Below are 14,211 nucleotides of genomic sequence, written 5' to 3' on the forward strand. Positions count from 1 at the left end.
TTTTTTTTTTTTTAGATTCCATACATATGTGTTAGCATATGGTATTTGTTTTTCTCTTTCTCACTTACTTCACTCTGCATGACAGACTCAGGGTTCATCTACCTCACTACAGATAACTCAATTTCGTTTATTTTTATGGCTGAGTAATATTCCATTGTATATACGTGCCGCATCTTGTTTGCATCTTTTTTTTAATTTGTTTATTTTTGGCTGCATTGGGTCTTTGCTGTGCTCTGGCTTTCTCTAGTTGTGGCGAGCAAGGGTTGCTCTTCATTGCTGTGCGCGGGCTTCTCATTGTGGTGGCTTCTCTTGTTCTGGAACATGGGCTCTAGGCGCATGGGCTTCAGTAGTTGTGGCATATGGGCTCAGTAGTTGTGGCGCATGGGCTTAGTTGCTCTGCGGCATGTGGGATCTTCCCGGACCAGAGCTTGAACCCGTGTCCCCTGCACTGGCAGGCGGATTCTTAACCACTGCGCCACCAGGGGAGCCCGTGCCACGTCTTCTTTATCCATTCATCTATTGATGGACATTTAGGTTGCTTCCATGTCCTGGCTATTGTAAATAGTGCTGCAATGAACATTGTGGTACATGACTCTTTGAATTATGGCCCATTTGTTTTTGAATGTTTCCTCTTTCAGGGGAAAACGGAATCCATCACGGTGGTGAAACTGCTGAGCTGTTTTGATGACCTGGTGGCTGCAGGCACAGCCTCTGGGAGGGTTGCAGTCTTTCAACTTGTATCCTCGTTGCCAGGAAGAAATAGACAGGTAAGTACTAATCATTTTAGCATTTCTTAACTTCTTGGCAAATTCCTCATGTCTTTTAAAATGAGGAGTCCTCATCTGCCAAGAAAATACTTGCTCAGAAAAGCCTCACTCTGTGCTCTTTATAATCAGATGACATTTTTGTTCCTGGTAGGACACTTGGCAAAAAGCATTTATGGGTAATTTTGCTTAATATTCTCTGGCTCTTCTCTGTCAGTTTTAAAGGTGGACCCTTGTGCAGGTTTTTGCATGGAAACAACTTGGGAACACCAGCTTTTCCATAAACAGGAGGGATTGCGTACCACCTTGTTCACATCTCACAGTGTTCATCCTTGTCTTTTTCTTGTGTGTATTTTCATCGTTTATTCATAGCTTCGGAGATTTGACGTCACTGGTATTCACAAGAATAGCATAACAGCTCTGGCTTGGAGCCCCAATGGAATGAAATTGTTCTCTGGAGATGACAAAGGGAAAATTGTCTATTCTTCTCTGGATCTAGATCAGGTAAAATTATTTTCAGAAATATTGGTTGTCTTATATTTGGAGAAGTTGGTCAACTTGAATTTTTGATTATTGTCCCTTTTTAAAAATTTTATTTATTTATTTATTTTTTGTCTGCCGTGCCGGTTGGCTTGTGGAATCTCAGTTCCCCAACCAGGGATTGAACCCAGGCCACAGCAGTGAAAGTGTGGAATCCTAACCTGTAGGGCACCAGGAACTTCCCATTGTCCCTTTCTAATCTCAACTGTTGTTTGTAACATTTTCTTTCAAGGGCTTTTCTAATGCTTTATAAGCTTCTACTTCTGTATCTAAAGAATTGGCCTTTGTTTCTTCTGGAACATACACTTTTTTTATTCTCCTGTTTTCTATTGCTACCAGTTAGAAAAGTGGCCACTATCAAACGTATTTCCTTGGAGAGTTTGTAGGAGGATGTGAAGCGTTTCACAGTTATGACTATTGTCGACTGAAAAAAAAAAAAAGCACAACCTAAAAGTTGAGAATTTTTATTCCACAGACTTACTGAGGACTTAAGCCCGACAGGCAGTCTCTCACATGACTCTGAGGGACTGCTCCAAAGAGATAAGGGAAGAGCCAGGATATATAGGAGTTTTGCACAAACCAGGTAGTTGAACATCAAGATTTCTGCTAATTAAAGAAAAAACAAACATCTCAAGTTAATGACTTTAGCGCTTTTCTATGTATGGGAAGATACCAGAGTCTGGGCTCACTGAAATCATTCCTTTGATATACACCTTAACTGTCTAGGGCCAGTAAGTATCCTGTTCTTTTCCGTCTTGAACCCCTTCAGCTGCACTGTTGGGGGAGGCTGCAGTGGCTGATAGCTGCAACATCCTTTGTTCATCTGTATGGCGGGCAGCATTCTTTGTCCACACTGTGGACAGAGGTCAGTGCTTCCAGTGGGTGGTGAGCTCACCCCCAGCCAAGCTCTGGTTGTGTGGGATAGAGTGGTGGGAAAGGAGGAGGGTTGGTGGCAGCAGGGAACCTAGCCCCACCCTCGTATTTGTCATTTTATTTAAGCCTCACGACAGAGCCCTAAGCTGTGTGTGCTGATCTTCAGTCAGTAGATAAGAAACCCAGGCTCCAAGGGATCCAGTCATGAGCTGATGCCTGGCAGAGCTCAACTTCAAACCTAGGGTGTGCTCCCATCGCGCGTGTGGCTTTATGCCTGCCTGTGCTTTGTTTTGTCATACCTCTGCTCAGTTAGAATGAACCCCTTGGTGGCACGGTCCTTTCGTTTTCTTATTTGTAGCCATCATTCCTAGTGCGTCTAGGAATTCAGCAATTACTAGCTGGATGACTTTTAGTCCCTCTGATCCAAGACTGACCTGTCTTCTACGAATATGCTCTAGCAGTAGTTCTCAAACATTTTTGTCCCAAGACCCCTTTACACTTTACACTCTTAAAAAGAGGATTCCAAAGAGGTTTTGTTTGTATGGGTTTTATATCTACTGAGTGTACTATGTTAGAAATTAAAACTGAGAAATTAAAAATTTTTTATTAATTTTATTTTGAAATAATGAACTTATTATATGTTAACATAAATAACATACTTTTGTGAAAATAACTATTTTCAAGACTACTGCTGAGAATTCCCTGGTGGTCCAGTGGTTAGGACTCTGCACTCTTACTACCGAGGGCCTGGGTTCAGTCCCTCGTTGGGGAACTAAGATCCCACAAGCCGTACAGCGCGGCTGAAAAAAAACAAAGCAAAACAAAACTTCTACTGCTGTTTGCAAGAGTAGCATGGGTTTACATTTTTGCAAATCTCTTTAATGTCTGCCTTAATAGAAGACAGCTGGATTCTGCATTTAGTCTGTCACAATACATTGTTTTGGTTAGAGTATGTAAAGAAAATCTGGCCTCACACAGACATGTAGTGGTAAACAGGAGGAGTATTTTAATAGCCCTTCCAGAGAATTGTGGACATTCTTTAGCTACATCCCCAAATTGACTAATGGTAGTTTCTTTAAAGGTTGGTTACAACATGGAATCTGAAAGCATATAGATGAATTTTTCTCACTCTGTTACAGTGAAATCTATTGGTCTGTCTTGCACTTAGGATGGCTCCTTGACCCACGTGTGATTTTGTAACATCTTGCATTGATCACTTGGAAAATACTGACCTACTGAGTGATGCACATTTTCCAAATGTTGAAACATTTAATTATATAATATCAAAGAAAGCACCTTTGTTAATATTGCCATCATTCTGATGAGAAAAGTCTTTAGCTGTTGGGAATCTGTCAGGTTCACAAGGGTGGATACAAGTTTTCAAATTCTAATCTTCACTTGTAAACTTGCATTTTGTTATCAGCCACAAATACTGTCACTTATTTTCCCTGAATTGACAGGCTTACTTTGTTCTTTCTGAGAAAATGCCTGCCAAATACCCAAGTTTGAATAATTATAGTATTTCAAGTAAAAATGTATTTTGTGAAAAAAAGCAGCTGGTTGAGCTCACAGCTCATACAACCGCACAAGTGCTTCCTCCTTGAGAGAACCGAAGTCCTTCAGCATCAGCGGAGGGCTGCGTGCGTGCCCTGTTTTGTCACACAGAATACAAAGATAGGCGTACACAAGGGTCAAGATGAGATGGAATTATCATTTCCCTGCGTCAAAGACCTTCTGAAGTGAAATTCATGTTTTTGCTACAAGTGCACAGTGGCTAAGGGCACCGTGGCAGCTACTGGATTTTGGTGCCCTGCTCATCTTGGGCCCGTTTGAGCTTTCAGTAGCTCTACCAACCATCAGTACAAACCACAGCTTGGTGGAAAAGGCAGATAAAACCTAGTATTATAATGAGAATGGTTTTGATCTCGCCTAGGGACCCTCAGGGACTGTGGACCACACTTTGAGAACTGCTACTCTCCAGGAAAACATTTTGTTAAGGTTTTAAGGGTCCCCATATTTGTACTTGCCTGCTGTCACTCCCCCAGCCTGAGTTGCACAGAGGGGACCCTGCTCATGCGTGATGTCAGGAAATGGAGAGAAAAATCACATGCAGAAAGCACTGTCCTTAGCATGCTGATCATTTTTTTCCCAGCTTTATTGAGGTTCTGATCATTGTTTTTTGGAGACACAGGTATTTCATGAGATTTGCAAAAAAGACGTGTGTTTTTGCACAATACGGTACAATAAATTTAATTCCATTACAAGCTAAGTCAAAAATTGAAAAGCTACAGTCTGCATAACGGCAAAGGTGGGAGGGAAATCTGGCTTGATGTCCTTGATGTTTGCGGGGTAGTGGGGATTTCCCTGTCTTGATTGTGCTGGTGGTTACATAACTGAATGCATTGGTCAAAATGCATAGAATTGTATATCTAAAAAGAGTGAATTTTACTGTATGTAAATCTTGCCAATGGATCTGATTGCTGCTCCCTCTTTCCCTGCAAAGGTCTGTGACATTGCATCAGTATTTCTAAACAATTAAAGAAACGGGTTCAGGAGAAGAGTGGCTTATAGCAGCAGATATTTGACACTAAGAAATATAGTTTGTGTTAGCAGTAAAATGCCTTCTAGAACTTTACTTTGTTCTTCAATATGCTTATTACCATTTTAATTTCTTTCTAACCTGTTTCTTCTGACCCTTTCAGTAGGCAAGGATATAATGTCCCCACGATTGCTTTGAACCCTTTGTGGAGGAGGAGTGCGATATGGACTTTGACCGTTGTCACAGTAACATTATAGAAAGCCCCACTGTGTTCTGCTGGAATTAATAATACACATGGTGCAACATATTTCTGCTGAATCGTTATGGATTCTTCTTTGAACCGTGTACTGAGAACATTTTTAAAAAATTATACAGAATTTGTAAATGTTTCTTGGCCAACTTGATGTAGCCTGATATAGATGGTAACCCTGACTGTTTTCTCATTAGTGAGGACTTTTGCAAATAATTTCATTGCAGTGGGTTGACATTGAATCCGGTGAGAATTAAAGCATTCGTTTTAAGGTAGACATTGACCAAAGTCAATGTCAGGCACAGGAGGGACGTGGGCCAGTCCTCTCAGACTGACGTGGGGTCACTGTAGCCTGCTGCGCTGCGTGCCTCACCTGTGAGCCTCACCTGGCATCTCTCCGCAGGGCATCTGTCACTCCCACCTGGTACTGGAGGAGCCGGCTTCCATCGTGCAACTGGACTACAGCCAGAAGGTGCTGCTGGTCTCGACTTTACAGAGAAGTCTGCTTTTCTACACCGAGGAGAAGTCTGTCAAGCAAATCGGAACACAGCCAAGGAAAAGGTGAGCATCACTGGTGTCGAGGCTCGTGGTGACGCGGCTCCAGGCAGGTCCCCAGCCTGCCCGCCACATGTGGCTGCTGCAGTCTACTCCCTGCGGGCCCCCTCCTCCACAGCCTGGGTAGGAGGTCAGGGGTCAGGCTCAGGGTCGGGTGGGAGCTCGCCCCTCACTCCGCGTGCCGCGCCATCGTGAAAACGGAATGACCTCGGCAGGGGAGGTGCTACCAGTTGTGTCACCTGCTGTAGAGCCGAGTGGGGGGCGCAGAAAGAGTTCATTCACATGGGCTGTAGCCCGGCCTGGGGCCGGGAGGCGTCCTGAGGGAGGGGCCGGGTCTGGAAGGGGTCAGGACTCCTGGCCGGGAGAGGGCCCCTCCCTTGACCTGCTCCCTGGACGAACAGCGGCGAGCAGGGTCGGTCCAGTCCCAGCCTGCCTGGGGGAGAGGCGGAGGGGCAGGACGGCATGTGGGCCGGGGGCACGCAGGGGCCTGGGTGGCGTGGTGCTGGAGAGTGGGTAGGAGGTGGGCGGGCGTCAGTGAGGGCCAGCTGGTGGTGCTGGGGGTGCCAGCCTCCGGTCCTCTCAGCGTCTGTTGTGCTGTGTCCCGGGCTTTGCAGCAGCACAGTGCAAGTTTATTCTTTTTCTGCGTGGCGGTCCATGGCTATTAAAAGACACTCGCACTTCCCCTTTGGCTTCTACTTTCCACGCTGAATACCCCCCTAATTCCACCAACAGTCTGGTGTCTCTGTAACAGTGATCTCCCTGTCGGCCCCGGAACGCTCAGCAGAATCTGTAGCTGGGCTTAGTGGTGTGCAGAACTTGGTCGTGACTTTCCCTCTGCCAGGGTCCCACTCTTCTGCTTGACGTCTCGTCCTGGCTTGTCTGTCAGTGTCTTACTGCCTTGTGTCTTTTTGGAAGGAAGGTGGAGCGTAAAAAGAGATTTAAAAACCAATTACTGGGCTTCCCTGGTGGCGCAGTGGTTGAGAGTCCGCCTGCCGATGCAGGGGACACGGGTTCGTGCCCCGGTCCGGGAGGATCCCGCGTGCCGTGGAGCGGCTGGGCCCGTGAGCCATGGCCGCTGAGCCTGCGCGTCCGGAGCCTGTGCTCCGCAGCGGAAGAGGCCACAACAGTGAGAGGCCCGCGTATAGCAAAAAAAAAAAAAAAAGAAAGAAAAACCAATTACTTCCACGTGGATCGTATACCCGACAGTCTTTCTCTTCAAACCTGGCCTTGTAACCTCCTGTGTGAAACCTGAGCAACTTTGCGTGAACCTCTCCTGGTGCGTTTGTGTGGCCAAGTCTTCCGGCAGCTTGCATTAGAAGCATACCCTTGCCAGGCACCGTTTCAGGATATAGAAACAGGCAAACGGGTCCCGTTTCTCCTAGGGAGCTGTATTAGAGAGGTGAGGGATGGTAGAATGCACGGACACGTTTTTAACCTCTGTGTCCTGAAGGCTTGTGTTTGTCGTGTGCTGTGTTAGGCTGTGGTTAGAAAAGGACGTCGGCCATGTCTGCCTCCTGGAAGTGGTGCCCCATGCAACAGTGTCCCTCTGGGTGGCACACGGTGGGACAGCGGTGAGCCAGGGGACGGGCCTCTGCCCTCAAGTAAGATAAAGGTCTAGGCTGCGGTCAGTGCTGTAGAGGCAACATCAGGGTGGGGTGTCGGCTGGGGGCAGGGCCTCTCTTAGAATGGTCAGGAAAGGCCTCTGGGTAAGAAATCTGTGGGCTGAAGCCTAAAGCGTGGGAAGAGCGTTCTGGTCTCAGGGGACAGCAGATGCCAAGGCCCTGGATCGGGCCAGGGCCTAGAGCATTCGAGGAGCCAGGAGGGGGCTGGGGTGGCTGCAGAGCAGTGGGCCGGGTGCTGAAAAGGAGGGCCTGAGCCTGCGTGAGGCGAGGGATGCTGTCAACCGCGTTATTCTAGGTGAGATGGAAAGCCAGTGGGGGGCTTCAGGCAGGAGAAGGACTATCTGGGCTACCCTGGATCTGCCTGGAGACTTAGTTGGAGACGGTCAGGCAGGGAACAGTGAGAAGGCTGCTGCAGGAGCCCAGGAGTAGCACGGAGGCCTCGCCTGGGTACCGGGTATGGAGAGGAGAGGGGAGGGGGATGGAGGGTAATGGGGTGAATCGGATGTAGGGGAAAACGGAGAGAAAGGAACAATAAGAAAGGGTTTCCGTGCCCTTGGCTAAAGCAACTAGACAGATGGTGAAGCCATTTAACTGAGATGGGAAGACCAGGGTTAAGGTCTAGGCTTCAGGAATTCTGTCTTGGGGCTGTTGCATCTGAGATGCCTGTTAGGTAACTAAGCAGGAATCACAGTCCAGCGTAACATACACAGGTTGGAAACTCAGGGAAGGGGTTTTGGCCAGAAATGAAAGTGAGGTCATCAGATGCAGGTGACATTGAGACCCCTAGCCTTGGATGAGGTCACCCAGGGAGAGTGTTTATTCATTCAACATTGGAAAATCCTTACTAAGTCTCTGCTGTGTGCCAGGCGCCCTTCTCAGTCTGGGGAGACAGCTGTGAACAAGGGGGACAAGAGCTCTGATCCTAAGGAGCTCATGTCCTGTGAGGGAGACAGACATTAAATGTGTTCTAGAATGTTCAGTAGTAATAAATGGGTATGGAGCTAGCGAGGATGCCTGCCTTAGCAGGTGTGTGTTTAGGGCAGGCAGGCAGGTGGAGCCTGAGCAGATTCCTGAGGGTGGATGGGAGGGGCGGCAGAAGCCCTGCCTGTACGAAGGGTCTAGGAGCACAGACCAGGCGCTGGGGGCAGGGGTGCTGGGGGCGGCCCATCCTGTGGGCCCTGCTCAGGGGCTGCTTTATGCCACTGCCATCAAGAGTCATGAGCGGCCTTGACCCGGGGAGTCAGTCCTGCTGCTGCGTGAGGGGGGTGAGGGCTGCTGCTCAGGGAGGCTGGCGGGGGCTCCCGGGAGATTCAGGTGAGAGCAGGGCCTCATGCCAGGCTGGGGTGGTGGGGCCGCTTTGAAGGCAGAGCCAACGGGTGTGTTGGCTCGGGGGTGTGAGAGAGACGATCCCTTGGAGATGGTGGCCTGAGCACTTGGCTAGGCGGGGCTGCCGGCTACTGGTGTCGAGAAGGCTGGCGGAGGAGCCACGGCCGATCTCAGGAAGCAGGTGGGGCCGCAGCTGTGCACGCGGGGGAGCCCGTTAGCCGATAGACAGTGTTCAAAGCTCTGGGACGGAGGAGCTCACCTGGGGAGTGAGTGTCACTAGGGAACGGGGAGGCCTCGCATTCTGGGGCACTCCATTGCTTCCGTGTCAGAGAGAGCTGTGTCGGAGCCGCTGATCGGCCCGAGAGGTGGGCTGAGCCGGGCCTTTGTCTCTGGCAACGTGGCGGCCACACGTGCCCACGCTCGTGGGGCACAGGCCGTGGCATTGGAAGGGCGGAGGGAGGGGGAGTGGGCAGTGAGTGTAGGCAGGACTCTTTCTGTGTAGATGGGAACGCAGAACTAGCGGGTGCCTGGAGGGGACCGTGCGGGCTGGCGAGACGTTGGGCGGCTGCTGTGGGCCAGCGGGGAAGCCGGGCTCGGGGACAGGCGCAGGGAGTGCCGGAAGACAAGGTCGTCCTCTCCTGACCCAGTCTGCGAACCTCCTCAGGTTGACAGAACAGCGTGTATGTTTCTCCTAGAAAAATCTCGAAGTCCCCAGCCATCCCCCGACGTGTGTTCCGTCTCGGTTCTCCTCTGTGTGTATGCTGGCGCCCTCCCCGTGCCTATCGCTGTGTCCTGCAGTCCAGTCGGGAGGACTGTCCTGGGTCGGCAGCGCCTGCGTGTTGCAGTCCAGGCCGGGTGTGGGGTGTGGAGCCTGCGCCCCCGCCAGAGCCACATTGTGCCCGTCTGGTGGCCTTTGGGCATTTGGCTGTGGAGACAATTGTCCCGGCTTTGACTCGTTCTCCTGTTTCAGGCTCTCTGTCTGTCTCAGCATTATTATACATAAGTTAGAGAACACCGTTTGCTGGTTAGAATTGGATCACCGGCAACACTTCTTTCATATTAATGTGGCTCATAAAGGGAATTAAGGTGTCTTGTAAAGTCATCAGTGGTTTCTCTAGAAATCAGCTCCACCAAAATTAAGAAACTAAGTTAATGTGTTTATGATTTTAGAATCCTGCAGTGCTTAGACCTTAGAAGTGGGAGTTTTGTGTCTGGTTCAGAATGACATCAGCAAGTGCTGCAGAATCACCCTGCAGGCGGGTGGTGGCCGAGTCTGGGGTAGAGGACAGTTTGCACCCGGCTGCAGCTGGTTATCCCCAACTTAACTGCCTTCTCCCAACCCGCTCCCGACACATTTCCGCAGCGCCTCAGAGGCAGCCCCACGCCAGGCCCCCACTCAGCCTGCCCTTCCCTGGAGTGCCCGTTCCCCTTTCTCAGTCTGGTCATTGTCCACTCAGTAACCGAGGTGTAGCCTTTGATGCCTAGGTCAGAACGTGTTCCCCTTGTCTGTAGTCCTCGAGCAGCCCTCTGAGCCTCAGAGATGGCACCTCGCAGACGTATGCCTGCTGCAGGGCGTTCTAAGACAGGGCCAAGACCTTCCTTTTATGCATCTTTCACGTTGCCTGCAGTGCATAGTCTCTTACATGGTTCAGGAGCTCACTAAATGTTTGTTAAAATGAACGCTTTAGTCACCTAAGGTGAAGTGACAGGAGCTTTTTTTAAAAAAATTTATTTATTTTTGGCTGTGTTGGGTCTTCATTGCTGCACGCGTGCTTTCTCTAGTTGCGGCGAGCGGGGGCTACTCTTCGTTGCGGTGCGCGGGCTTCTTGTTGTGGCTTCTCTTGTTGCAGAGCACAGGCTCTAGAGCACAGGCTCAGTAGTTGTGGCACACGGGCTCAGTAGTTGTGGCACACGGGCTCAGTAGTTGTGGCACACGAGCTCAGTAGTTGTGGCTCACGGGCTCTAGAGTGCAGGCTCAGTAGTTGTGGCACACAGGCTTAGTTGCTTCACGGTGTGTGGGGTCTTCCAGGGCTCGAACCCATGTCTCCTGCGTTGGCAGGTGGATTCTTAACCATTGCGCCACCAGGGAAGCCCCCAAACTGAAACTCTTAATATTTGAATTCTGGTGGACGTCTGAGATTTGGCAAAGATGTGGAGCAATGAGAACTCATAGATTGCTGATGAGAGTATAGGCTGGTATAAACACATTGGAAAAAGTTTGAAGTTGTCTTCCAAACTTGAATCTGCTTTTACTCAACAGCCCAGCAGTTACCCAGCAATCCAACAGTTCCACTTCTGAAGGATCCTTGACAAACTCTTAGACCTGTATACTAAGAGGTTATTTGCAGAAATGCTCATAATGAGCACTGTTCAAAACGAAGAAGTGGAAATAATTCAAATGCCCTTCAACAAGAGGGAGAATAAATTGTGGAACACTTTATAGCAGTGGAAATGAGTAAGCTATAGCTTTTTTTTTTATCAACAAGGATAAATCTTAGAAATATTATGTTAAGTTGAAAGCAAGTTGCAAAAGGATGCAAATAGCATCGTACTGTTTTGTTTTTTTTTTTGGTACGTGAGCCTCTCACTGTCGTGGCCTCTCCCGTTGCGGAGCACAGGCTCCGGACGCGCAGGCTCAGCGGCCATGGCTCACGGGTCCAGCCACTCCGCGGCATGTGGGATCTTCCCGGACCGGGGCATGAACCCGAGTCCCCTGCATCAGCAGGTGGACTCCCAACCACTGCGCCACCAGGGAAGCCCCGTACTATTATTTTTATACAAATGGAAGGCAAACAATACTAAATTATGTGGTGTTTAGGAGTACGTAGGTATGTGGTTAAACTATCGATAAACGCAAGGGAATAATGAACACAAAATTCAGGGCTCACACATGGGGAACGGAGTGGGCAGGGACTCTTGGAGCCAGAGAGCATCAGCGATGTGACTACCGATTTATTTCCAAAGTTGAGGGATAGGTTCCTGGGTGTATATTTCATTATTAGGCTTCAAAGCATATATATTCTTTTGTTTGTGTTAGATATTTCATGATACTAAAAATGGAAGAAAAAAAAACCCAAGCCGGAGGATCAGAATGGAGATTGGTCCCTGTGATGGGTTTAAGAGAAATTCTGAAAGTGCTGCCCCAATTCTGGACATAAAGCTCGTTCACTGGGATGTTGGGATGAGCACAGCAGTCAGGTGTTAGAAGGAACAGAATTTCAGAGCAGGGAGAGGATGGTCAGTCTGGGTCTGTCACCTCTGCCTCCGTTTCCTCTTCTCTGAAACGGGAGTCGTGATACTTGCCTCACAGGGCTGTGTTGAGGGTTAAAGGAGAGTGGAGATAAAGCACTGTATGCAGGGTAGAGGCATAGAGTTGGTGGGGTGGGATGAGCCACGCTACAGGTGGGGCCCGGGGAGCCGAGCGGGAGCCACGGCCAGTACAGTGGTAGCGGTTGGACTGACCATTGCTGCTGCGGTATTTGCAGGGGGTTATGCTTTGCAAGCCATGAAGCACATGGAGCCTCAAGTAAAACAAGTTGTTCAAAGTCTACCGAAATCCGCCTTTAGTGGTGGCTATTACAGAGGTGGGTTTGAACCCAAAATGACAAAACGGGAAGCATCATTAATACTAGGTGTAAGCCCTACTACCAATAAGGGAAACATAAGAGATGCTCATCTATGAATTATGCTTTTAAATCACGCAGACAAGGGAGGATCTCCTTATATAGCGGCCAAAATCAATGAAGCTAAAGATTTACTAGAAGGCCAAGCTAAAAAGTGAAGTAAATGTATGATAAATGTTAAGTTCTTACTCATTTATGTATATGAGTACCAGCTATTTATAATAAAACGCCTCAAAGCTACACATTTAAAAAATTAGCATAAGCTAAATCAAAGCCTTGGTATAAATTGGAGGATTTAAAATCAGATTATAGAATATTTGTAGGTTAATACTCAATAATTATGGATAAATGCATGCCATTTGAAGTGTTGTTCATTACTCATTTGTCAAATAATTTGGTACCTATTTCAAGACAAAGTGAACAAGGTAGTCTCTCCCTGAAGGAATCCCCAATCTGATGGGAGACTGATAAAGTGATAATTAAAATACAATGTGATAAATATGATGGAATTAGCACAGGTTGTCGTAGTAGGGGCTCATCTCATCGGGACAGAAGGCTGTTCAAGGTACAGAGGACTCCCCCAGTCACTTAGAACCTTGAACTTAAAAGTCAATTTAGCCACAGCTTAACCTAAGAAACTGATCTAGGTACGTACTTAACACTTTGTCAGTGATGAATCTAAGTTGTTTCAGATTTCATACATTAAAAACTATGACAGCATGATTTTAAAAACAAGCCCCGTGCGCAGTAACTGTTGCGCGTGCTTAGCGGGGCGCACGCTTCTGAGGGTGCTGTAGGGGGTGCAAGACAGAGACCGGCTCCTCTGTGGCCTCAGGGTTGGCCAGGCGGTTCAGTTAACCAAAAAATACACTGTAGAAAAGGGTTCGAAAAAGAATCAATCTTGTTTTGGCTTAGTCCAGAAATTCTTGTTAGAGTTAATATCGGGAGTTGACAGCTAGCACTTTAAATCAGTCCATTCTCTTTCTTTCTTTCCTCCTTTTTTTCTTGTAATTTCAGCACTGGGAAATTTGGTGCTTGTTTTATACCAGGACTTTGTAAGCAAAGTGATCTAACCTTGTACGCATCACGGCCTGGGCTCCGGCTGTGGAAGGCTGACATCCATGGGACCGTTCAGGCCACGTTTATCTTAAAAGATGTCTTTGCTGGAGGAGTCAAGCCTTTCGAGCTTTACCCGCGCCTGGAATCCTCTGACAGGGGAAGTTGCAGCTCACCCGAGAAACACCTGGGGCTTGTTTCATGTTTCTTTCAAGAAGGCTGGGTGTTGAGTTGGAATGAATATAGTATTTACCTTCTAGACACCGTCAACCAGGTAAGTAAAGTGATTGTACCACATCTTTGGTGTCTAGAGGCAAGAGAATGTTTATGGACTATTCTGCTTCATTTCTCAGACGATAGAAGGAACAGTGTTGATTCAGATGCTTTGCTTTTTCCACTGGGCCAGTCAAGGAATCCAAATGAAGGTTTGGTTGTTTTTGTAGATTTGAAAAAATATTTGGTTTAAATATTCATAGTCCTGTCCCCTGCTAAGAAAGTGTGCGTGTGTGTGTGTTTTTTTTTTGCGGCACGTGGGCCTCTCACTGTTGTGGCCTCTCCCGTTGCGGAGCACAGGCTCCGGACACGCAGGCTCAGCGGCCATGGCTCACGGGCCTAGCCGCTCCGCGCCACATGGGATCTTCCCGGACCCGGGCACGAACTTGTGTCCCCTGCATCGGCAGGCGGACTCCCAACCACTGCGCCACCAGGGAAGCCCTGTGTGTGTTTTATTTAAGCACAAAATTAAACTTGTTCTTTATAATTTCTTTGAATCACGTGTTTTCTGACTACCAAATTACTGTGAGCGTAGTAAATGAAAACTCAAACATGACGGAAACAGTAAGATAGGGGCTCATTCCCCAAGGCAGGGCAACACTGAGTTGGGCAGGGGGCTGTTTCTCTAGCTTTCTTGCCACCCTGTTCTTTTACCCTTATTTCTCCTACCCAAATGGAGCCACACTGTTTTGCCGTTTTTCCCCACTTTACTTAATGATGTATTTGGACAACTTTCCAGCGTTATTAAATCGTGGTAGGAAACAGTTTCTGTTTACATCAGGCTGGTAAG

The 14,211-nt window shown here is 48.2% G+C and overlaps 1 protein-coding gene and 1 pseudogene across 1 annotated transcript in view; both read left to right on the forward strand.

The window, feature by feature from the left end:
• Nucleotides 1-14,211, forward strand: part of TECPR2 (tectonin beta-propeller repeat containing 2) — a 106,037-nt gene that overhangs the window by 22,591 nt on the left and 69,235 nt on the right. Inside the window, exons 3-6 of the mRNA XM_024759434.1 lie at nt 639-767; nt 1,137-1,268; nt 5,370-5,527; nt 13,110-13,422. Of these exons, the coding sequence (XP_024615202.1) occupies nt 639-767; nt 1,137-1,268; nt 5,370-5,527; nt 13,110-13,422 (732 nt within the window). The remainder of the gene's footprint in view (nt 1-638; nt 768-1,136; nt 1,269-5,369; nt 5,528-13,109; nt 13,423-14,211) is intronic.
• Nucleotides 11,512-12,250, forward strand: LOC112409362 (mitochondrial import inner membrane translocase subunit TIM14 pseudogene; annotated as a pseudogene).

The sequence above is a fragment of the Neophocaena asiaeorientalis genome, unplaced genomic scaffold (assembly GCF_003031525.2).
Source record: "Neophocaena asiaeorientalis asiaeorientalis breed wild unplaced genomic scaffold, Neophocaena_asiaeorientalis_V1.1 scaffold476, whole genome shotgun sequence".
NCBI classification, from domain to species: Eukaryota; Metazoa; Chordata; class Mammalia; order Artiodactyla; family Phocoenidae; genus Neophocaena; species Neophocaena asiaeorientalis.